Source organism: Coregonus clupeaformis, chromosome 24, assembly GCF_020615455.1.
Source record: "Coregonus clupeaformis isolate EN_2021a chromosome 24, ASM2061545v1, whole genome shotgun sequence".
Classification (NCBI taxonomy): domain Eukaryota; kingdom Metazoa; phylum Chordata; class Actinopteri; order Salmoniformes; family Salmonidae; genus Coregonus; species Coregonus clupeaformis.
This window is the reverse complement of record NC_059215.1, coordinates 7,772,895-7,796,360: the sequence shown is the minus strand read 5'-3', so window position 1 is coordinate 7,796,360 and position 23,466 is coordinate 7,772,895. Positions and strand designations below refer to the sequence as shown.

Sequence of the window (23,466 nt, the reverse complement as noted above, 5' to 3'; positions counted from 1 at the left end):
GTGCCTTTCCAAATCATGTCCAGTCAATTGAATTTATCACAGGTGGACTCCAAGTTGTAGAAACATCTCAAGGATGATCAATGGAAACAGGATGCACCTGAGCTCAATTTCGAGTCTCATACAAAGGGTCTGAATACTTATGTAAATAAGGTATTTCAGTCTTTTATTTGTAATACATTTGCAAAAAAAATAAAAAATAAAAATGTTTTTGGTATTGTAAGGGGTATCGTGTGTAGATTGATGAGGGAAAATGTTCATTTCAACCATTTTAGAACAAAGTTGTAAAGTAACCAAAATGTGGAAAAAGTGAAGGGGTATGAATACTTTCCGAATGCACTGTACATCATTACCATAGGCACACGTGTGGCCTTCGTATTAGGCAATCTCTCCAGGATTCTACAATCACATTTTTTTAGTTGCAAAATCAACAATTCCCCGCATATTATGCAAGCTAGGGCTTGCAAATTTGACCAATCACTGCACTATTTCGGCATAAAAGAGTCAATTCGTAGCAATATTTTCGCACAAAACTGACCCATCACCTCAGTACAAAAAGAGGGCTGGCAATTTCAACCAATCAACGCACATTTACCGCATAATATCGTTCAATCAAGCCACACGTCAAGCCATTTTGCGACAAATTGGACACAATCATAGCGGAATCCTGGAGGGACTGATTAGGTAAGACAGCGCAGCACACGTACAGGGAGACTAGCCACTCTCGGGCATGGAACGCCCCCTCACGCACTCCTCTCTTCCTGGAACCGGGTACCACACGCTTCTTTCTTTTCTTATTTGCAGCCCAAACCACCCCTTCAATAAGAACTCTCTCTTTTTCCTACTTTGTTGACTGGTTTTGAATGAGGACCCATTTACGCTTTGTAATATCACCGGAGCAAACATCCATCTTTCAACCACTGGTCCTCCACCACCTCTGGCCATTATACAGTAGTAACTACTACGCTACTGTGTTAAAATGACAGCAAAGCACCGAGGGAAGAAGAACAAACACAATCACGAAGACTTTAACCATTTGAATCATGAATCTTCGGAACCGGAGGCGCGAGGTGAAAACCAGAATGTGCTTTTGTTCATTTTATTCCTTTTGATTGTGGTCGGAGGTGCCACGGCGACATGGTACTGTTTCCAGCAGCACCAAAGTATAACCTACCTAGCAGACAACTTCGTGGGCATGCAGATGAAGATGGTGAAGCTTCAGTCCTTCCAGGAAGAAATTCGACAGACAAATGAAAAGGTAAATAGTTAACCATGCGTAATAAGAACATGGGCAAAAATAATAGGCGCATTACAAAGGCTCTGAAGTTTCCATGCGTCAGCAAAATTTCAAAAGAACATTCTGTGCAACGTTTTTTGTGGTCGTCAAAATCATTTTGTGTTTAGACCCATTGCAATACTATTCCGACCGTCCTAATTTATTTTGCATTCAGTACTATGGAAAGCTCTAGCAGTCGGTATTTATATGCCTTCCTATAGCCTGCCTGCAGTTGTCAGCAACATTTCAGGATAGGATATGATAGTTCTGAACTCATATCAAATGTAATACTGCCAAATGATTCTATTTCTAACCGCCACCAAGGTGCGCAACCTGGTCTCAGAGCATTTCGTATTATTCTGTATGTAAATCCGATACAAAATCGTTTAGTATGATACGTTACGTTTGGTATGGTTACATAAGACAGATGGTTACTTAAGGCAAAAACGAAATGAGGGTGGTTGGTTTTGGTTGTATAAAACTTATAACACGAACGTCTAGCAACTCTAAGGTTGCGAGTTCGAGTCTCATCACAGACAACTTTAGCATTTTAGCTAATTAGCAACTTTTCAACTACTTAGTACTTTTAAGCTACTTTGCAACTACTTAGCATGTTAGCTAACCCTTCCCCTAACTCTAACCTTACCCTTTTAGCTAACCCTTCCCCTAACCGTAACCCTTTATCCTAACTCCAAAACTTAACACTAACCCCAAACCCTAATCCCTAGCCTAGTTAAAGTTAGCAAGCTAGCTAACGTTAGCCAACTAGCCACCTAGCTACAATTCGTAACATATCATATGTTCAGCAAATTAGTAGCATATTGTACGTTTTGCGATTTCATTACATATAATCAAAATTGTAATTTGTAACATATTATAGGAAATGGGTGATGGACAGCCACAATTTAATACATACCATATGAAACGTAACATATCATACTGAACAGAGTCTCTCGGTTTTATGTACAGAATAATACGAAATGCTCTGAGACCAGGTTGAGGTGCACATCATGCAGCTGTTGCCATTTGTAATGGAGATTAAATTTGACCTACAATGTGGGAACACTGACTGCACCAATATTTCGTTAGGTTACATAACATAAGCCACTGAATGTCCCTAGAATATAGGCATATTTCAATAAAAGATGAGATGTAGAAGCGTTTTGAAATAAACACACATTACACTTCCAAATCGACTACAGTTTTACAGCAGTTGACCCTGCTTGAAACCATGCTTCACATAGTCATGGTACTGATTTCAGTGTGCACTGTCCAGTGGCTCAAATAAAGAAGCCAGTTGTCAACATGGCGATAAAAATAGCCTGCTACAACAGATATTGACCCTAGTTGTGGTTAGTCCCTATAACAAGTCCTCCTATTAGTTTTCCAGCTTCATTGCAATGGTTCCCTGGCTGGTCTTTAATCATACATAGAAACATGTTCTAGAGATTAAACTGATTCAGACGTGGCCACCCGGATGAATGTTACCAAAACAAAAGTTTTGCCAAGGGGAATTTGTAGACTAATTGAACCCGTTTATGGGCTCAATTTACTTCTCAATTAGGATGAGGAGGTATATACACCATTATCTGCACATGCTTAACGCATGTTCTAAGTTACTTTGGAACATGTGTTATACATACCAGAATAACCTGCATCAATAAGAAGTCACTTTGTAGTATTAAAACATGGCCCCACCTACAGGTATTACAGGTACTTCATACACACAGTTGAGATAAGAAACCACCATTCACAAGTTTGTTGAAGTTCTTTTAAAAGAACTCAGCAGGGCTGAATACAGGCATGTGATTTTCCTCATACAAATCCTAACATGTTTACACATTGACCTCACCATACACACACTATGCTGCAATTTGACCTTGTGGGTCACAGCAAATATGAAAAGTTAGTAACCTATGTAGCTGTTACACCCATGAGTGAAGGTTTGTTTGCCCCTTGTTCAGTAAATTCCATTGATAGCTACTTTATTGAGTAAAAATGTACTTACAATGTCTGTGATATGTGGTTGTCCCACCTACAGTGGCTTGCAAAAGTATTCACCCCCCTTGGCATCTTTCCTATTTTGTTGCCTTACAACCTGGAATTAAAATTGATTTTTTGGAGGTTTGTATCATTTGATTTACACAACATGCCTACCACTTTGAAGAAGCAAAATATTTTTTATAGGGAAACAAACAAGAAATAAGACAAAAAAAAACAGAAAACTTGAGCGTGCCACTGGGATTTTTGCCCATTCTTCAAGGCAAAACTGCTCCAGCTCCTTCAAGTTGGATGGGTTCCGCTGGTGTACAGCAATTTTTAAGTCATACCACAGATTCTCAATTGGATTGAGGTCTGGGCTTTGACTAGGCCATACCAAGACATTTTAATGTTTCCCCTTAAACCACTCGAGTGTTGCTTTAGCAGTATGCTTAGGGTCATTGTCCTGCAGGAAGGTGAACCTCCGTCCCAGTCTCAAATCTCTGGAAGACTGAAACAGGTTTCCCTCAAGAATTTCCCTGTATTTAGTGCCATCCATCATTCCTTGAATTCTGACCAGTTTCTCAGTCCCTGCCGATGAAAAACATGATGGTGTTCTCGGGGTGATAAGAGGTGTTGGGTTTGCGCCAGACATAGCGTTTTCCTTGATGGCCAAAAAGCTTAATTTTAATCTCATCTGACCAGAGTACCTTCTTCCATATGTTTGGGGAGTCTCCCACATGCCTTTTGGCGAACACCAAACGTGTTTGCTTATTTATTTTTTTAAACAATGGCTTTTTTTCTGGCCACTCTTCCGTAAAGCCCAGCTCTGTGCAGTGTATGGCTTAAAGTGGTCCTATGGACAGATACTCCAATCTCCGCTCTGGAGCTTTGCAGCTCCTTCAGGGTTATCCTTGGTCTCTTTGTTGCCTCTCTGATTAATGCCCTTCTTGCCTGGTCCGGGAGCTTGCTTGGTGGCGCCCCTTGCTTAGTGGTGTTGCAGACTTTGGGGCCTTTCAGAACAGGTGTATATACAGTGGGGAAAAAAAGTATTTAGTCAGCCACCAATTGTGCAAGTTCTCCCACTTAAAAAGATGAGAGAGGCCTGTAATTTTCATCATAGGTACACGTCAACTATGACAGACAAAATGAGAAAAAAGATTCCAGAAAATCACATTGTAGGATTTTTAATGAATTTATTTGCAAATTATGGTGGAAAATAAGTATTTGGTCAATAACAAAAGTTTCTCAATACTTTGTTATATACACTTTGTTGGCAATGACACAGGTCAAACGTTTTCTGTAAGTCTTCACAAGGTTTTCCCACACTGTTGCTGGTATTTTGGCCCATTCCTCCATGCAGATCTCCTCTAGAGCAGTGATGTTTTGGGGCTGTCGCTGGGCAACACAGACTTTCAACTCCCTCCAAAGATTTTCTATGGGGTTGAGATCTGGAGACTGGCTAGGCCACTCCAGGACCTTGAAATGCTTCTTACGAAGCCACTCCTTCGTTGCCCGGCGGTGTGTTTGGGATCATTGTCATGCTGAAAAACCCAGCCACGTTTCATCTTCAATGCCCTTGCTGATGGAAGGAGGTTTTCACTCAAAATCTCATGATACATGGCCCCATTCATTCTTTCCTTTACACGGATCAGTCGTCCTGGTCCCTTTGCAGAAAAACAGCCCCAAAGCATGATGTTTCCACCCCCATGCTTCACAGTAGGTATGGTGTTCTTTGGATGCAACTCAGCATTCTTTGTCCTCCAAACACGACGAGTTGAGTTTTTACCAAAAAGTTCTATTTTGGTTTCATCTGACCATATGACATTCTCCCAATCCTCTTCTGGATCATCCAAATGCACTCTAGCAAACTTCAGACGGGCTTGGACATGTACTGGCTTAAGCAGGGGGACACGTCTGGCACTGCAGGATTTGAGTCCCTAGCGGCGTAGTGTGTTACTGATGGTAGGCTTTGTTACTTTGGTCCCAGCTCTCTGCAGGTCATTCACTAGGTCCCCCCGTGTGTTTCTGGGATTTTTGCTCACCGTTCTTGTGATCATTTTGACCCCACGGGGTGAGATCTTGCGTGGAGCCCCAGATCGAGGGATTTTATCAGTGGTCTTGTATGTCTTCCATTTCCTAATAATTGCTCCCACAGTTGATTTCTTCAAACCAAGCTGCTTACCTATTGCAGATGCAGTCTTCCCAGCCTGGTGCAGGTCTACAATTTTGTTTCTAGTGTCCTTTGACAGCTCTTTGGTCTTGGCCATAGTGGAGTTTGGAGTGTGACTGTTTGAGGTTGTGGACAGGTGTCTTTTATACTGATAACAAGTTCAAACAGGTGCCATTAATACAGGGAACGAGCGGAGGACAGAGGAGCCTCTTAAAGAAGAAGTTACAGGTCTGTGAGAGCCAGAAATCTTGTTTGTTTGTAGGTGACCAAATACTTATTTTCCACCATAATTTGCAAATAAATTCATTAAAAATCCTACAATGTGATTTTCTGGATTTCTTTCCTCAATTTGTCTGTCATAGTTGACGTGTACCTATGATGAAAATTACAGGCCTCTCTCATCTTTTTAAGTGGGAGAACTTGAACAATTGGTGGCTGACTAAATACTTTTTTTCCCCACTGTATACTGAGATCATGTGACAGATCATGTGACACTTAGATTGCACACAGATGGACATTATTTAACTAATTATGTGACTTCTGAAGGTAATTGGTTGCACCAGATCTTATTTAGGGGCATCATAGCAAAGGGGGTGAATACATATGCATGCACCACTTTTCTGTTATTTATTGTTTAGAATTTTCTGAAACAAGTTAATTTTTTCATTTCACTTCACCAATTTGGACTATTTTGTGTATGTCCATTACATGAAATCCACATAAAAATCAATTTAAATTACAGGTTGTAATGCAACAAAATAGGAAAAACGCCAAGGGGGATGAATACCTTTGCAAGGCACTGTAGCTATCTTAAGATAAATGCACTAACTGTAAGTCGCTCTGGATAAGAGCATCTGCTAAATTACTAATGTGTAAAATGTAAATGCTTGAACTAGTATCCAATGAATAGTGTCAGTATGGCTAGAAAGCAGCCACAGTGTTCTGTCCTCATACTGTGGGGAGAGTCATTAAAGTGGTATTCCCCCGGCACAGGAAGGGAGGCCCTCCTTAACTTATAAGATCAAAGTTTAGCCTTCACACAGTGGGACTTCATCACTGATGGGGCTAGGATGTGGATTCACTTAACTGCTGACATAATTAAATTGGTCTACTTAAATAATAGGATTATCCTACAGCCACTGCAGTACCTGGTCAATGTCTTGTTCTCATTTCTTTAGACCCACTTACTGTAACTGTCTTCACCAATAGATCGTTTTCAATCAGAATGAATAGAATGAGAGGTAAAATACTTGATAAAGAGTGCTGACTTACTTGTTTCACATTTTAGTCATTTAGCAGACGCTCTTATCCAGAGCGACTTACAGTTAGTGAGTGCATACATTTATTTTCTTCTCATACTGGCCCCCCGTGGGATTCGAACCCATAACCCTGGCGTTGCAAACGCCATGCTCTACCAACTGAGCTACACGGGACAGCTTATGGCTGCACTATGTGCTGACTCTGAGCTATTTTTGTTTTATGTCCTTGCAGCAGCACGGTACCGGTGGCTTCGAGCATCGCCTCAACATCCTGGAAGAGTCTTACACGCTGGCCCAGAAGCAGGTAGTCATGGCCCTGGCCATGACTGAGCAGCTAAAGACCTCAGACCTGCCCGCCCAGGTCCTCTCCCTCCACACAGAGATGAAGGCCCGGCTGGCTGAGATGCAGCATGCCACCGTGTCCACGGAGCAGCTGATCCAGCTTCAGGCCAAGCTGAAGGGGAAGAGCGAGGAGTTTGAGGCTGTCCGGCTGCAGGTGGAGGGCCTGGTAGGGTTGAGCACAGAGCTGGCCCAGAGCATGGAGGGCCTGACAGGGAGCCTGGCAGAGGCTGAGGCCAAGCTGGAGGAGAGGGCAGGGCTGCTAGGCACCCTGAGCGCCACCATGGAGGGCCAGGCATCAGACCTCCTGGGGCTGAAGGAACAGGTGTCTGCCAACCAGGCTCAACTGGAGGCCAGTACAGCGGAGATCACAAGTGTCAGGTATGTAGTGTATTGGGTATTGGAAAGAGGTTTGAAATGTTTGGTGTTGTTGTATCTTCCATTGTATTGGTTGGTTTCACTGTGTGTGCATACATGTGTTTCAGAGAACTGTTTGAGAAAGAGCAGACTCAGAGGGCCCAGCAGGCCAGAGAGGGGCAGCTGGTGACAGTACAAAAGAGTCTGCAGGAGCAGAACTCAGCGGCCCACAGTCTGCACTCTGAGCTCCGCGCTCAGCTGGAGGTCGTGCAGAAACAGGTCGCCCGGGTAACGCCTACAGGAAGTCTCACACATGCCAGGGTTTCGAATATTGTGTTAGAAGGGGACTGGGTCACCCTCAAATATACTTCCTTTTATGAATAGTCTGATAAAGAGGTACATCAGGACTGGTCACAGGTTATTTAAGCAATAAGGCACGAGAGGGGGTGTGGTATATGGCCAATATCCCACGGCTAAGGGCTGTTCATATGCACGATGCAACGCGGAGAGCCTGGATACAGCCCTTAGCCGTGGTATATTGGCAATATACCACAAACCCCCAAGGTGCCTTATTGCTATTATAAACTGGTTACCAATGTAATTAGAGCAGTAGAAATAAATGTTTTGTCATACCCATGGTATACGTGTGATATACAGTTGAAGTCGGAAGTTTACATACACCTTAGCCAAATACATTTAAACTCAGTTTTTCACAATTCCTGACATTTAATCCTAGTAAAAATTCCCTGTTTTAGGTCAGTTAGGATCACTACTTTATTTTAAGAATGTGAAATGTCAGAATAATAGTAGAGAGAATGATTTATTTCAGCTTTTGTTTCTTTCATCACATTCCCAGTGGGTCAGAAGTGTACATACACTCAATTAGTATTTGGTAGCATTGCCTTTAAATTATTTAACTTGGGTCAAACGTTTCGGGTAGCCTTCCACAAGCTTCCCACAATAAGTTAGGTGAATTTTGGCCCATTCCTCCTGACAGAGCTGGTGTAACTGAGTCAGGTTTGTAGGCCTCCTTGCTCGCACACGCTTTTTCAGTTCTGCCCACACATTTTCTATAGGATTGAGGTTAGGGCTTTGTGATGGCCACTCCAATACCTTGACTTTGTTGTCCTTAAGCTATTTTGCCACAACTTTGGAAGTGGGGCGTGAAAAATCTGCCAATGTGCCCTTGAGCAAGGCACTTAACCCTAATTGCTCCTGTAAGTCGCTCTGGATAAGAGCGTCTGCTAAATGACTTAAATGTAAATGTAAATGTATGCTTGGGGTCATTGTCCATTTGGAAGCTAATTTGCAACCAAGCTTTAACTTCCTGACTGATGTCTTGAGATGTTGCTTCAATATATCCACATAATTTTCCTTCCTCATGATGCCATCTATTTTGTGAAGTGCACCAGTCCCTCCTGCAGCAAAGCACCCCCACAGCATGATGCTGCCACCCCCGTGCTTCACGGTCTAAGGCACTGCATCGCAGTGCTCGCTGTGCCACTAGAGATCCTGGTTCGAATCCAGGCTCTGTCGTAGCCGGCCGCGACCGGGAGACCCATGGGGCGGGGCACAATTGGCCCAGCGTTGTCCAGGGTAGGGGAGGGAATGGCCGGCAGGGATGTAGCTCAGTTGGTAGAGCATGGCGTTTGCAACGCCAGGGTTGTGGGTTTGATTCCCACGGGGGGCCAGTATGAAAAAAATAAAAAGAATGTATGCACTCACTAACTGTAAGTCGCGTCTGCTAAATGACTAAAATGTAAAATATAAAAATGTGTTCTTCGGCTTGCAAGCTACCCCCTTTTCCCTCCAAACATAACGATGGTCATTATAGCCAAACAGTTCTATTTTTGTTTCATCAGACCAGAGGACATTTCTCCAAAAAGTACGATCTTTGTCCCCATGTGCAGTTGCAAACCGTAGTCTGGCTTTTTCATGGCGGTTTTGGAGCAGTGGCTTCTTCCTTGCTGAGCGGCCTTTCAGGTTATGTCGATATAGGACTCGTTTTACTGTGGATATAGATACTTTTGTACCTGTTTCCTCCAGCATCTTCACAAGGTCCTTTGCTGTTGTTTTGGATTGATTTGCACTTTTCGCACCAAAGTACATTCATCTCTAGGAGACAGAACGCGTCTCCTTCCTGAGTGGTATGACGGCTGCGTGGTCCCATGGTGTTTATACTTGCGTACTATTGTTTGTACAGATGAACGTGGTACCATCAGGCGTTTGGAAATTGCTCCCAAGGATGAACCAGACTTGTGGAGGTCTACACATTTTTTGCTGAGGGCTTGGCTGATTTCTTTTGATTTTCCCATGATGTGAAGCAAAGAGGCACTGAGTTTGAAGTTAGGCCTCCAATTGACTCAAATGATGTCAATTAGCCTATCAGAAGCTTCTAAAGCCATGACATCATTTTCTGGAATTTTCCAAGCTGTTTAAAGGCACAGTCAACTTAGTGTATGTAAACTTCTGACCCACTGGAATTGTGATGCAGTTAATTATTATAAATAATCTGTCTGTAAACAATTGTTGGAAAAATTACTTGTGTCATTGTCACGCCCTGGCTCTGGGACTCTGTTATGTTGAGCCAGGGTGTGTAGTTTCTATGTATTTGGGTTCTAGGTTCGTTATCTAGCTCATGTGTTTCTGTGTTGGCCGGGGTGGTTCTCAATCAGAGGCAACGAGTGTCAGCTGTTGCTTGTTGTCTCTGATTGGGAACCATACTTAGGCAGCCTGTTTTCCACAGTGTTTTGTGGGATCTTGTTCCGTGTTGGTTTTGTATTGTAACCAAGGACTTCACGTTATCGTGTTGTTTCGTGTGGTGAATCAAAATAAAGTATGTTCACTCATCACGCTGCGCATTGGTCCACTCTTCCTCCAACGATCGTGACAGAAGATCCCACCATAACTGGACCAAGCAGCGTGTCCAGGAGCCAACGCCAGAGGTGAATCTAATGGATATCCACCTCGACTGGGTCAAGCAGCGTGTCCAGGAGCCAACGCCAGAGGTAACTCTAGCGGATATCCACCTCGACTGGGTCAAGTCGCGTGAAGAGGAGAGAGGTTGGACATGGGAGCAGAGGCTGGAGAGTCTGGCGAGAGCCATGGAGGCCATAGCCACGGGGGAGAGACGAACCCAATACCATTTTTGGGGGGGTCTCACACCGTGGACGACGGGACTGCTGGAGGCAGATAAGGGGCGAGTTAGTGGACGAGGAGAGAAGGCCACCGGGTTACGGGAGCCATTGGCGAGTAGAGGGAAGGAAAATGTAGAGGCACGGCGAGAGGTACTGAGGTGTGTTGCCAGTCCGGTCCGGCCCGTTCCTGATCCCCGGGTAAGGCCAGTGGTGTGTGTTCCCAGTGCGGTCCGGCCTGTTCCTGTCCCTCACACCAAGCCTGTGATGCGCGTCGCCAGCCCGGTCCGGCCTGTTCCTGCCTCTCGCACCAAGCCTATGGTGCGCGTCGCCAGCCCGGCCCGGCCCGGCCTGTTCCTGCTCCCCGCACCAAGCCAATGGTGCGCGTCGCCAGCCCGGTCCGGCCTGTTCCTGCTCCCCGCACCAAGCCAATGGTGCGTGTCGCCAGCCCGGCCCGGCCTGTTCCTGCCTCTCGCACCAAGCCTATGGTGCGCGTCGCCAGCCCGGCCCGGCCTGTTCCTGCTCCCCGCACCAAGCCTGTAGTGCGCTTCGTCAGCCCGGTTCGGCCCGTCCCTGCTCCCCGCACCAAGCCTGTGGTGCGCGTCGTCAGTCCGGCACAGCCCGTGCCTGGGTCACCGGTGCCTGGTCAGGTACCGGTCAGCTGCTCCACATCGGAGCCTAAGCAATCCGCTCCACCGATGTCCAGCTCCAGCCAGCGGGGCCAGACCGGACCAGGGGCGCTACGGAGGGTGGTGGTCAAGCCCGGAGCCGGAACCGCCTCCGAGGAGGAATGCCCACCCGGCCCTCCCCTGTTCGGTTTATGTTTGGCGCGGTCGCAGTCCGCGCCTTTGGGGGGGGGGGTACTGTCACGCCCTGGCTCTGGGACTCTGTTATGTTGAGCCAGGGTGTGTAGTTTCTATGTATTTGGGTTCTAGGTTCGTTATCTAGCTCATGTGTTTCTGTGTTGGCCGGGGTGGTTCTCAATCAGAGGCAACGAGTGTCAGCTGTTGCTTGTTGTCTCTGATTGGGAACCATACTTAGGCAGCCTGTTTTCCACAGTGTTTTGTGGGATCTTGTTCCGTGTTGGTTTTGTATTGTAACCAAGGACTTCACGTTATCGTTTTGTTGTTTTGTTTCGTGTGGTGAATCAAAATAAAGTATGTTCACTCATCACGCTGCGCATTGGTCCACTGTGTTCGACGATCGTGACAGTCATGCACAAAGTAGATGTCCTAACCAACTTGCCAAAACTATAGTTTGTTAACAAGAAATTTGTGGAGTGGTTGAAAAACGAGTTTTAATGACTCCAACCTAAGTGTATGTAAACTTCCGACTTGAACTGTACCACGACTGTCAGCCAATCAGCATTCAGGGCTCGAACCACCCAGTTTATAATGCCTTTTAAAACCTTTTCATCACATTTTCTCATCTCAGCATTAGTGTTCCTAATGGCACATATTTTTGGAGCATGCACATTCTCATAACTATTTTTGCCCAGCATGTGCCCATGGGGAACTTTTATGAGATTGCTGCTAACCCATTAGTATGTAGAGGCTAATTGCCTGCTGTGGATTCTCTGATGAATTCTGGGTAAATGTTGTATTCCCATTCATATACTGCAATGTAGGCCAAATACATTACATCAATGTGATTACAAAGTCACCATAGGCCCTGTACTTCCTGTAAGTACTAAATCACTATAATTCTGTCTGTTCCAGCTGGAAGGAGGGGTTCAAGCAGATGAGCCCTCAGAGGAGGTGGAGGAAGAGGCTGCTCCTGCGGAAGAAGAGCAGGCTGCTGCTGCTGAGGAGGTGGAAGAGGAGGAGGCGGCTCACTTAGATGTGAAGTCTGTTGAACAGGAGGACTCTGCTGTCACAGAGGAACAGACTGCTCCTGCAGAGGAGGAGGTGGTGGAGGAGGAGCAGGAGGACTTGGCAGAGGCAGCACCAGAGGAGGAGGTGCAGGCGGTAGAGAATGTAGAAGAGCAGGTGGAAGAAGAGGATTCTGAAGCAGAGGAGGAGCAGGCCATGGAGGAAGAGGAGGAACAACCAGAAGAAGATGAGGCCTCTCCTGAGGAGGAATGTAAGTCTGTCTTAAAATCAATTTCAAACTAGAGTACAAACATCCAGTGACTGCAAGGTGCAGAGTACAAAATGAATGAAATAAAGATAGATACCTGCACACCGATGAATGCTCCTCAGTGTTATTGTGCAATGTTTCAACTCAAAGTCCTCGTCTGCCCTTCGTCAGGCTGATGTTATGTGCACACTGTGAGGTTATCCATCTTTATTTCAAGGTGTTTACAATTTCTCTTTGACCTCTTTTAGCCTGACCTTACAGAAATTGTTGTTTCAAGTGAGGAGCACTAACATGGGAATACAATGTTGTTACTAGTCAAATTACAGTGTTATTACACAGGTATAGGAGCAAAGTGCAGTTAATGTAACCTGTACTCCATATAATGTAAAGTTTTACCGACTCCACTTACGAAAGTATGACAACAGACCATTTAGGATTTCAAAATCTTCTCTCATTGGTAGAGCAGTGTTCCTCACTAAAAGTTGTTGTGGGCAATAGTATATGAAATGTTGTTTTTCTGATTTGCCTGGTCAGCTCTAAGGCCTTTAGTGAAGAACATTGCCATTGACCTCTCTAATAACTGTAACGTTAACTGTTATGTTATTCTATATTACAGTGTGAATGTAAGCAGCAATGACAGCCACCAAACTCACAGAGGATAATCGACACGTTCAGTCTGCATCATGACAAATGGGAAGGCATTGCTGATGTTGAGGTGCAAAAACATTTAGTTTTTCTCTCCAAGGGAAATGGCTGGTCAATAGAATCCACACAACTCTCTGGAATCAGTATTGTTACCTCAATGAATGTGTGTATGAGAGGGCTACCTGGTCAGGCAATGGTTAATAATATTCAGGACTCACTTGCCAATACCAACCTCAAGAAGCCTTAATCTATTTTAACAACACAGCTGTATTTCTATAGATTATTTTCCTTACACCAAACTGTCCCACTTTTTCTGCAAGCTCAGTTCTAACCGTCAGAGTTCAATGTGACAGGGAGAAAACTAAAAGCCAATAGAAAAACACTCATTCACTCACACACAGTCACACAATCACACACATTCAAACAAAGACATAAAATGTGCTTGTCTTGTTGACATGAAAATGGTTTCCTTTTGTTGTTGTCTGAAATGTGTCTTGGGATTTTGATTGGATAAGGGATACAGAACGAAAGTTACTGAACATAAGTTACTGTATCTTATTTGTTTACACAGGCAAACCCGCTTACTAAAGGAATAGCATGGGGGGGTAGCAAGGGCCATATCTATGAAATTCTTAACATTTTCATGCAGCTTCACTAAAGATGATGTTAGTCTAGAAGTTTTATTTTTGTTTTACTTTTCTTTTGACTTTTGTCTGTACACAAAGTGCACTGTTACTGCCAAGCCATGGGTTCGTCTAATGTCTCCGTCTTTCACAATGTATTGCTCATCTCAGGTCTCTGTGATGTATCTTTGATCAAATAAACCCTGGTTCCTCTGTTATTTTTTACACTGATTTCTGTCTCCTTGTTTTAAAAATATTTTTCAATGATTGATTGAATTGTATCTCATATGAACTGAAGTGAATGTGTTGGATGCAGTCTTGTAATTTTACAGTTGCAGAAAATGCCTTCATTCCAGGGACAGTGAGTGAACATGTGGTGACAGTGACACACTCATTCTCCCTGTACAATCAGCTCTGTAGCCTGTACTGCATCTGAGACACCTTCACCAAGGTCAAAATGTTGTGTTGCCATTTTTACATTCCTATTAATTTACTGCTGTGTACGGTGGTCCCACTTAGTGCTACTTATCAGCATAGATATATTGTGGAAGAGTGGGTGTCTGTAATATTTGTTTTCCATATGTCAGTGCATGCCATGTAGTCCAAGGGCCACCCACCAAAAATGTGTTGTGCCATAACCCAGAAAATGGAACTGTTACATTTCAGCAACACTATGAAGATAATTCTATGAACATAAATACTGTGTGATTCAAAACTTGTAAAAGTTGCAATTGTTTGATCATTAATCAAACTTATGATACTTAGCATAGAAATCACTGTGCATCTTGGGTAATATGAACGTTGCTATGTTTCACCTTGGTTAATTTTGTTGCACACTGGTGCACAGAACTATTTGTGCGTTCAGTTTCCTTGCATCAGCAAAAGCATCTTCACTGATCCAGATGAACCTCGAAATGAGGAAATATGTTTTAACCATGTACAGTGGTTTTCTCAGTTAATATAAGATGTTTTGGCAGCTGTATTTAGCCTACAAGGGCCATCGTTGCTTTTGCCTGCTAGCCAAACTAAAGACAGTACAACGTTTGCTAGCTAACACAGCTCTCAAAACAAACTAGCAGACCCGGCCCGCCGCCAGATGGGACTATTATTCCTTTTACGTCGTTTGCCATTTGCGTCTGACAATAATACTGTCTTAATACAACACAATTTTCCACCACCATGCTAGAGTGGCTTTGCTACTTCCTGAATGAAGGGTGTTTTAAGTATGAGGCGGTCGCCGGGGAGTGTATAGGCAGCTGGGTTAAAGTTGTACGCATAATATGACAATTTAAAAGGATTAATAGTGCCATCTGGCGGCCGGTTAGGCTAAAAACAAGCAAGCAGCTAAATAAAGACAGCTAAATAAAGCGCTGTTCTGGCATCTAAGAAAAATAGATTTAGCATGTTTCAACAGCTTCATATCTCGTATGATTTCGTGATTCCTCCGGTCCGGTACATGCATTGTTTTCGGTGTGTAACAATTGTAACCAAGATGTAACATGGCAACCTCATAATGTTGCTAGGGGAAATTACCTAAAATGTGCTATGATTTCGAAATCGTACCTATTATTTATAATATTTAATTAATGTGCAACTTTTACAAGTTGTAGATCACAAATTCTTCAGCTTAATAAAATTACCTTTCCTTTTCTGAGGCCTTTTTTGTTATGTGGCCCTTGGACTAATGTGAGGAGTGACTCATGATGAAATCCTGAAAAACACAGATAAGACGTGTGTGTATGGTGGCACACGCCTGTGTGTGCATTTGCGTGTGGAATCCTCTGGTTAAGAATAACTTGAACTCTGGTTTGGTACTGCCAAACACTATGGTTTGCTATTATTTCATCCAATTAAGCTAAGTTGATGAGCTACTGCATACTTGGAAATCATTCAACTGACCAGAAATATTGTCTTATTCCATTGTTACACGGTAAAGGGTAAGGCCCCAGGAAGTGATATTGCTTTCTAACAATTCATAATGGATTAGTATCATGTTATACAATTATTTCTAAATTTGTAAAGACTGCAACCATTGTGTGTATGTTAAACTGCTGTATGTGAAAATAATTTCAGCATGTTTGAGAGGATCGGCATGACGACAGCTCAGCACAGAATCACTGATCTACAAATCATCTACCACCCTCATATTGTGATCAAGTTAGGCGAATCTGCACAGCACTTGCTAATGTCGATCCCATCGAACACGCTTGGTGTGTGCTGTGTGGTGTATAAACTGCATTGCTTGCATCAGGCTCTTGGAGACACAATTGGCTCAGAGTGCCCCGCGGCCCGCCTATGAGTCTGTGTATTGAACGCACTGTGCCTCGTCTTGCCCAGCTGATGGGGAGGAAACAGTCTCTCTCTCTCTCTCTCTCTCTCTCTCTCTCTCTCTCTCTCTCTCTCTCTCTCTCTCTCTCTCTCTCTCTCTCTCTCTCTCTCTCTCTCTCTCTCTCTCTCTCTCTCCCTGTCCCACTCTTCTTCCCCTCCCCCGTTCCCCGTTATCGCTCCCTCCTTCTCTCTTCCAATCACTCCCTCTCTCAGGATCCTATCTGGCCTCTCCCACTGCGTCTCTCTCCACCGTTCTCAGTCTCTGACCTTCAGCTAGCCTGGGACTATGCAAGCCTGCCTGCCCAGGTATGGAACTAATTCTGCCCCCGAACCCTATCCTATCCCCTTATCTGCATGACTTCCCTGTGCTTTTGCAGGCAGAATGTGAGACTATAGGTCTTTTACTTTGATCCGAGAGTGAACGTGGTGCGGCCTCTCTCACTGGTGTTGTTTGGGATTTCCTAGAATTGGAAGGTATACCCTTCCCTGGTATTTGTATTGTACTGTGTGGGAAGTTGGTGCCCCTGGGTTGTGTGTGTTAGCTGAATGGCTTGGAGTGTGGGTGTGTGTATAGTGCTGTACATATTTAGTATTCTAAATGCATTGGCACTCAAATACCTCCCATCAGTATGTTTAAATTACAACCCCAACAAATGCATCCTATATAATGCATTTGTATTGGAAATTGGACATGCTTAAATCAAATTGGACATGCTTAAATCAAGTGTTTTTTTTTATATCCTGCAACGTAAGCAAATGTACGGTATGTTTTGTAGGACGTCTCCTGTATCATGTTTGCCTCAAGTCATTCCACTGTGTAGAAATATGATTTGTAATGTTGCTGTAGAATCACAGTTTACATTTAAATTATTTAGCAGACATTCTTTTCCAGAGTGACTTACAGCAGCAATTAGAGTTAAGTGCCTTGCACATCGACAGATTTTTCACCTAGTCGGCTCAGGGTTTCAAACCAGTGACTTTTTGGTTACTGGCCCAGTGCGCTTAACTGGTAGGCTACCAGGATACATTACAGTTGCTAGTAATGTAGCCATCCACAGCCCTGTAGTCAGTGTTAAATAATGCAGTAGACTGACGTCCTGACCGTCGGTCGACTTAAGCTTTCTCTCAGAATAGAGGGTGTGGATGGTGCTTCTCCGGCACAGCAGAAGTTGATTGATCGATACTCAGTACAGTAAAAGGGAGGGAGTGCAGCCGGCAGCTGGCAGCCGGTACTAGTGGGAACAACATGAGCCATTAGACTGAATGCTGCTTACTCGACTCTTCCTCTCTCTATGGAGCCCAATGGCTGCTAACATGGCTGTCTCTTAGAGGTCATTGATTGGCTACTATCCACGCTAGAGGCATTAAACATGATCATGAAAGGAATAACACACAACGTCCTAAGAGCATTGTACAGTCATGGTCAAAAGTTTATAGAATTTTTAAAAAGAAAAAAGAAAAAAGAAAGACACAAGTATTGGTCTTCACAAAGTTTGCTGCTTCAGTGTTTTTAGATATTTTTGTCAGATGTTACTATGGTATACTGAAGTATAATTACAAGCATTCCATAAGTGTCAAAGGGTTTTATTGACAATTACATTACGTTCATGCAAAGAGTCAATATTTGCAGTGTTGACCCTTCTTTTTCAAGACCTCTGCAATCTGCCCTGGCATGCTGTCAATTAACTTCTGGGCCGCATCCTGACTGATGGCAGCCCATTCTTGCATAATCAATGCTTGGAGTTTGTCAGAATTTGTGAGTTTTTGTTTGTCCACCCGCCTCTTGAGGATTGACCACAAGTTCTCAATGGGATTAAGGTCTGGGGAGTTTCCTGGCCATGGACCCAAAATATCGATGCTTTGTTCCCCGAGCCACTTAGTTATCACTTTTCCCTTATGGCAAGGTGCTCCATCATGCTGGAAAAGGCATTGTTCGTCACCAGACTGTTCTTGGATGCTTGGGAGAAGTTGCTCTCGGAGGATGTGTTGGTACCATTCATTATTCATGGCTGTGTTCTTAGGCAAAATTGTGAGTGAGCCCACTCCCTTGGCTGAGAAGCAACCCCACACATGAATGGTCTTAGGATGCTTTACTGTTGGCATGACACAGGACTGATGGTAGCGCGCACCTTGTCTTCTCTGGACAAGCTTTTTTCCAGATGCCCCAAACAATCGGAAAGGGGTCCAATCCCTGTACCTTTTGCAGAATATCAATCTGTCCCTGATGTTTTTCCTGGAGAGAAGGGGCTTCCTCGTTGCCCTTCTTGACACCAGGCCATCCTCCAAAAGTCTTTGCCTCACTGCGTGCAGATGCACTCACACCTGCCTGCTGCCATTCCTGAGCAAGCTCTGCACTGGTGGTGCCCCGATCCCACAGCTTAATCAACTTTAGGAGACGGTCCTGACACCTCCTGGACTTTCTTGGGCGCCCTGAAGCCTTCTTCACAACAATTGAACCTCTCTCCTTGAAGTTCTTGATGATCCGATAAATGGTTGATTTAGGTGCAATCTTACTAGCAGCAATATCCTTGCCTGTGAAGCCCTTTTTATGCAAAGCAATGATGACGGCACGTGTTTCCTTGCAGGTAACCATGGTTAACAGAGGAAGAACAATGATTTCAAGCACCAACCTCCTTTTAAAGATTCCAGTCTGTTATTCTAACTCAATCAGCATGTCAGAGTGATCTCCAGCCTTGTCCTCGTCAACATTCTCACCTGTGTTAACGAGAGAATCACTGACATGATGTCAGCTGGTCCTTTTGTGGCAGGGCTGAAATGCAGTGGAAATGTTTTTTGGGGATTAAGTTCATTTTCATGGCAAAGAGGGATTTTGCAATTAATTACAATTCATCTGATCACTCTTCATAACATTTTGGAGTATATGCAAATTAGAATCATAAAAACTGAGGCAGCAGACTTTGTGAAAATTAATATTTGTGTAATTCTCAAAACGTTTGACCACGACTGTACTATTGATTGAGGGGGTTATTTACTGTGAACTTATTGTGTGCTTTGAACAATCCATAGTTGTTTTGTGATTTCATCAGGCACTGTATGCACAACTGAACAAATTCTGCATGCATTTCATTGTGAGAAACAGTATGTAGAGAAGAACAGCTTCACCAAAGTCATTGCATGTAACACATAATAATTATATGTAACCTCCTGTGATTATCTGTTTTGGTGCAGTACCTTTCAAAACGATCACTTGATTGCACTGCCACCCTCTAATCTTGAAAGGTTGTGCTGATAATTTGAGCCTAATGTCACCTCACCCTGATATGTCGTCACCTCGTGCTGTGCTCGAGTACTAGGTGACAAGCGTGTGACCAGAGTGTGGCCAGAGTGCATTGAAGCTATTTATAGGGCATGACAGCTACAGTGCATTCGGAAAGTATTCAGACCCCTTTACTTTTTCCACATTTTGTTAAGTTACAGCCTTATTCTAAAATTGATTAAATTGTTTTTCTCATCAATCTACACACAATACCCCATAATGACAAAAACAGGTTTTTAGAAATGTTTGCTAATAAAAAATAAAAACGGAAATATTACATTTACATAAGTATTCAGACCCTTTACTCAGTACTTTGTTGAAGCACCTTTGGCAGTGATTACAGAATTGAGTCTTCTTGGGTATGACACTACAAGCGTGGCACACCTGTATTTGGGGAGTTCCTCCCATTCTTCTCTGCAGATCCTCTCAAGCTCTGTCAGGTTGGATGGGGAGTGTCACTGCACAGCTATTTTCAGGTCTCATCAGAGATGTTCGATCAGGTTCAAGTCCGGGATTTGGATGGGCCACTCAAGGACATTCAGAAACCTGTCCCGAAGCCACTCCTGCATCGTCTTGGCTGTGTGCTTAGGGTCGTTGTCCTGTTGGAAGGTGAACCTTCGCCCCCAGTCTGAAGTCCTGGGCGTTCTGGAGCAGGTTTTCATCAAGGATCTCTCTGTACTTTGTTCCGTTTATCTTTCCCTCGATCCTGACTAGTCTTCCAGTCCCTGCCGCTGAAAAACATCCCCACAGCATGATGCTGCCACCACCATGCTTCACTATAGGGATTGTGCCAGGTTTCCTCCAGACGTGACGCTTGGCATTCAGGCCAAAGAGTTCAATCTTGGTTTCATCAGACCAGAGAATCTTGTTGTCCTTTAGGTGTGTCAAAAGGGGTGTTGTGTACGCGGCAGTGAAGTCAGGCGCAGGACACAGAGAATCAGGATGACTACTTTACTTAATGCAAAACGCACAAACAAAAGTCTCCACAACACTGGAGGAGAAAAACACTCTGTGCGTAAAAAGGCGAAATAGATATGCCGAACATCAACGAGACAAAATGACAATAACACACAAAGGCCAAACGTAAAACAAGGAACTTATATGTTACACAATCAACACAAAATAAGCAACAGGTATATAAACTAGACAACACAAGACAAACACCGAAAACATCGATCGGCAGTAGCTAGTACTCCGGGGACGACGAATGCCGAAGCCTGCCCGAGCAAGGAGGAGGAGCAGCCTCGGCAGAATCCGTGACAGTACCCCCCCCTAAGACGCGCGCCTCCAGCCGTGCGCCGACCCCGGCCTCGGGGACGGCCAGGAGGACGTGGAGCAGGGCGAGTGGGATGACTCCGGTGGAACTCCGTCAGGAGGGAGGGATCTAAGATGTCCCTCCTAGGCACCCAGCACCGTTCCTCCGGACCGTACCCCTCCCACTCCACGAGATACTGCAGACCCCCCATCCGACGTCTCGAATCCACGATGGACCGGACTGAGTACGCCGGAGCCCCTCGATGTCCAGTGGGGCGGAGGAGCCTCCCGTATCTCATTGTCCTGGAGTGGACCAGCTACCACCGGCCTGAGGAGAGACACATGGAACGAGGGGTTAATGCGATAATCATTTGGCAGTTGTAACCTGTAACATACCTCGTTCAATCTCCTCAGGACTTTAAATGGCCCCACAAACCGCCGACCCAGCTTCCGGCAGGGCAGGCGAAGGGGCAGGTTTCGAGTCGAGAGCCAGACTCGATCTCCAGGTGCATACGCTGGACCCTCACTGCGGTGGCGATCGGCGCTCGCCTTATGCCTACGGATAGCCCGCTGCAGATGGACATGCGCAGCGTTCCATGTTTCCTCCGAGCGCCGAAACCATTCATCCACCGCAGGAGCCTCGATCTGGCTCTGATGCCAGGGTGCCAGAACCGGCTGATACCCCAACACACACTGAAAAGGAGTCAGATTCGTAGAGGAGTGGCGAAGGGTGTTCTGGGCAATCTCTGCCGGTCCTGGCAATAAGACCTCAGAAACCTACCCACATCCTGGTTTACTCTCTCCACCTGCCCATTACTCTCAGGGTTCCATAAACGCCCTCCAGACTCTAGAGGTGAACTGGGGACCCCGTAGTGCCGGAAGACGTGAGTAAACAGGGCCTCAGCAGTTTGTAGGGCAGTAGGGAGACCCGGCATTGGAATGAGACGACAGGCCTTAGAAAACCGATCCACAATGACCAAAATAGTGGTATTCCCCTGGGAGGGGGGAAGGTCCGTGACAAAGTCTACCGATAGGTGAGACCACGGCCGTTGTGGAACGGGTAGGGGTTGTAACTTCCCCCTGGGCAGGTGTCTAGGCGCCTTACACTGAGCGCACACCGAGCAGGAGGAGACATAAACTCTCACGTCCTTTGCCAATGTTGGCCACCAGTACTTTTCACTAAGGCAGTGCACTGTCCGGCCAATACCAGGATGTCCAGAGGAGGGTGACGTGTGAGCCCAATGAATTAGTCGATCACGAATCTCGAGCGGCACGTACTTCTGCCCCTCCGGACACTCTGGAGGAGTAGGGTCGGTACGTAACGCCCGCTCGATCTCCGCATCGACCTCCCACACCACCGGTTCCACCAGACAAGACTCCGGAAGTATGGGAGTGGGCTCAATGGACCTCTCCTCTGTGTCATATTGCCGGGACAGGGCGTCTGCCTTAACGTTCTGTGACCCTGGTATATAGGTGAGCTTAAAGACAAACCGGGCCAGAAACATGGCCCACCTAGCCTGACGAGGGTTCAGTCTCCTAGTTGCCCGGATGTACTCCAGGTTATGATGGTCAGTCAGAATGAGAAAAGGGTGTTGAGCCCCCTCAAGCCAATGCCTCCACACCTTTAGGGCTTGGACCACAGCTAGCAGCTCCCTGTCCCCCACGTTGTAATTACGTTCCGCCGGGCTGAGCCTCTTAGAGTAAAAAGCACAGGGCCGGAGTTTAGGAGGCGTGCCCGAGCGTTGAGACAGTACAGCCCCAATACCCACCTCTGACGCATCCACCTCCACTTGGAACGCCAAAGAGGGGTCCGGATGTGCCAGCACCGGAACCGAGGTGAACAGGTCCTTCAGTTGTCTAAACGCCCTGTCCGCCTCAGCCGACCACTGCAAACGCACCGGGCCCCCCTTTAGCAGGGAGGTGATGGGAGCTGCTACCTGTCCAAAACCCCGGATAAACCTCCGGTAGTAATTGGCAAAACCCAAAACCGCTGCACCTCCTTAACCGTGGTAGGAGTCTGCCAATTACGCACGGCTGAAACGCGGTCAATCTCCATCTCCACCCCTGACGCGGACAACCGATGGCCCAGGAAGGAGATGGACTCCTGGAAAAACAGGCATTTCTCCGCCTTCACATACAAGTCATGCTCCAACAGCCTACCCAACACTCGACGCACCAGGGCCACATGCTCAGCTCGTGTAGCAGAGTATACTAGAATGTCGTCAATATACACCACTACACCCTGCCCATGCAAATCCCGGAAAATCTCGTCCACAAATGATTGGAAGACTGAAGGAGCATTCATTAGCCCGTATGGCATGACGAGATACTCATAGTGACCCGAGGTGGTACTAAATGCTGTTTTCCATTCATCTCCCTCCCTAATGTGCACCAGGTTGTAGGCGCTCCTGAGATCCAATTTTGTGAAGAAGCGCGCTCCGTGTAATGACTCCGTCATACTCGCAATCAGAGGAGAGGATAACTGTATTTAACAGTGATCTGATTGAGACTACGGTAATCAATACACGGGCGCAAACCTCCATCCTTCTTCTTCACAAAAAAGAAACTTGAGGACGCAGGAGAAGTGGAGGGCCGTATGTATCCCTGTCCCAGAGACTCGGCAATGTATGTCTCCATAGCCGCCGTCTCCTCTTGAGACAGAGGATACACATGACTACGCGGAAGTGCAGCACCTGCCTGGAGGTCTATCGCACAATCCCCCTGTCTATGAGGTGGTAATTGTGT

At 45.4% G+C, this 23,466-nt stretch overlaps 2 protein-coding genes across 7 annotated transcripts in view; both read left to right on the top strand.

The window, feature by feature from the left end:
* Positions 1 to 239: 239 nt before the first annotated feature.
* LOC121538481 (putative uncharacterized protein DDB_G0287113) lies at positions 240 to 14,087 on the top strand. 3 transcript variants are annotated; one of them, XM_041846525.2, is made up of 5 exons: positions 240 to 1,255; positions 6,921 to 7,405; positions 7,510 to 7,669; positions 12,234 to 12,597; positions 13,211 to 14,087. In XM_041846525.2, exons 1-5 carry the CDS (start codon positions 977 to 979, stop codon positions 13,213 to 13,215), a joined length of 1,293 nt encoding a protein of 430 aa, XP_041702459.1. In that variant the 5' UTR covers positions 240 to 976; the 3' UTR covers positions 13,216 to 14,087. The 3 variants fall into 3 exon arrangements, with proteins under 3 accessions (XP_041702459.1, XP_041702460.1, XP_041702458.1); XM_041846526.2 differs by having other exon boundaries at positions 242 to 1,255; positions 6,918 to 7,405; positions 7,510 to 7,660; XM_041846524.2 differs by having other exon boundaries at positions 242 to 1,255; positions 6,918 to 7,405.
* A 2,262-nt stretch (positions 14,088 to 16,349) lies between these two features.
* Positions 16,350 to 23,466, top strand: part of LOC121538482 (protein phosphatase 1 regulatory subunit 12B) — a 57,922-nt gene continuing 50,805 nt past the window's right edge. Inside the window, exon 1 of one of the 4 annotated variants that reach the window (XM_045207015.1) lies at positions 16,350 to 16,496. In XM_045207015.1, the coding sequence (XP_045062950.1) occupies positions 16,477 to 16,496 (20 nt within the window). In that variant the 5' untranslated portion in view covers positions 16,350 to 16,476. The remainder of the gene's footprint in view (positions 16,497 to 23,466) is intronic. The other 3 variants (XM_045207017.1, XM_045207016.1, XM_045207018.1) reach the window with 3 other exon arrangements.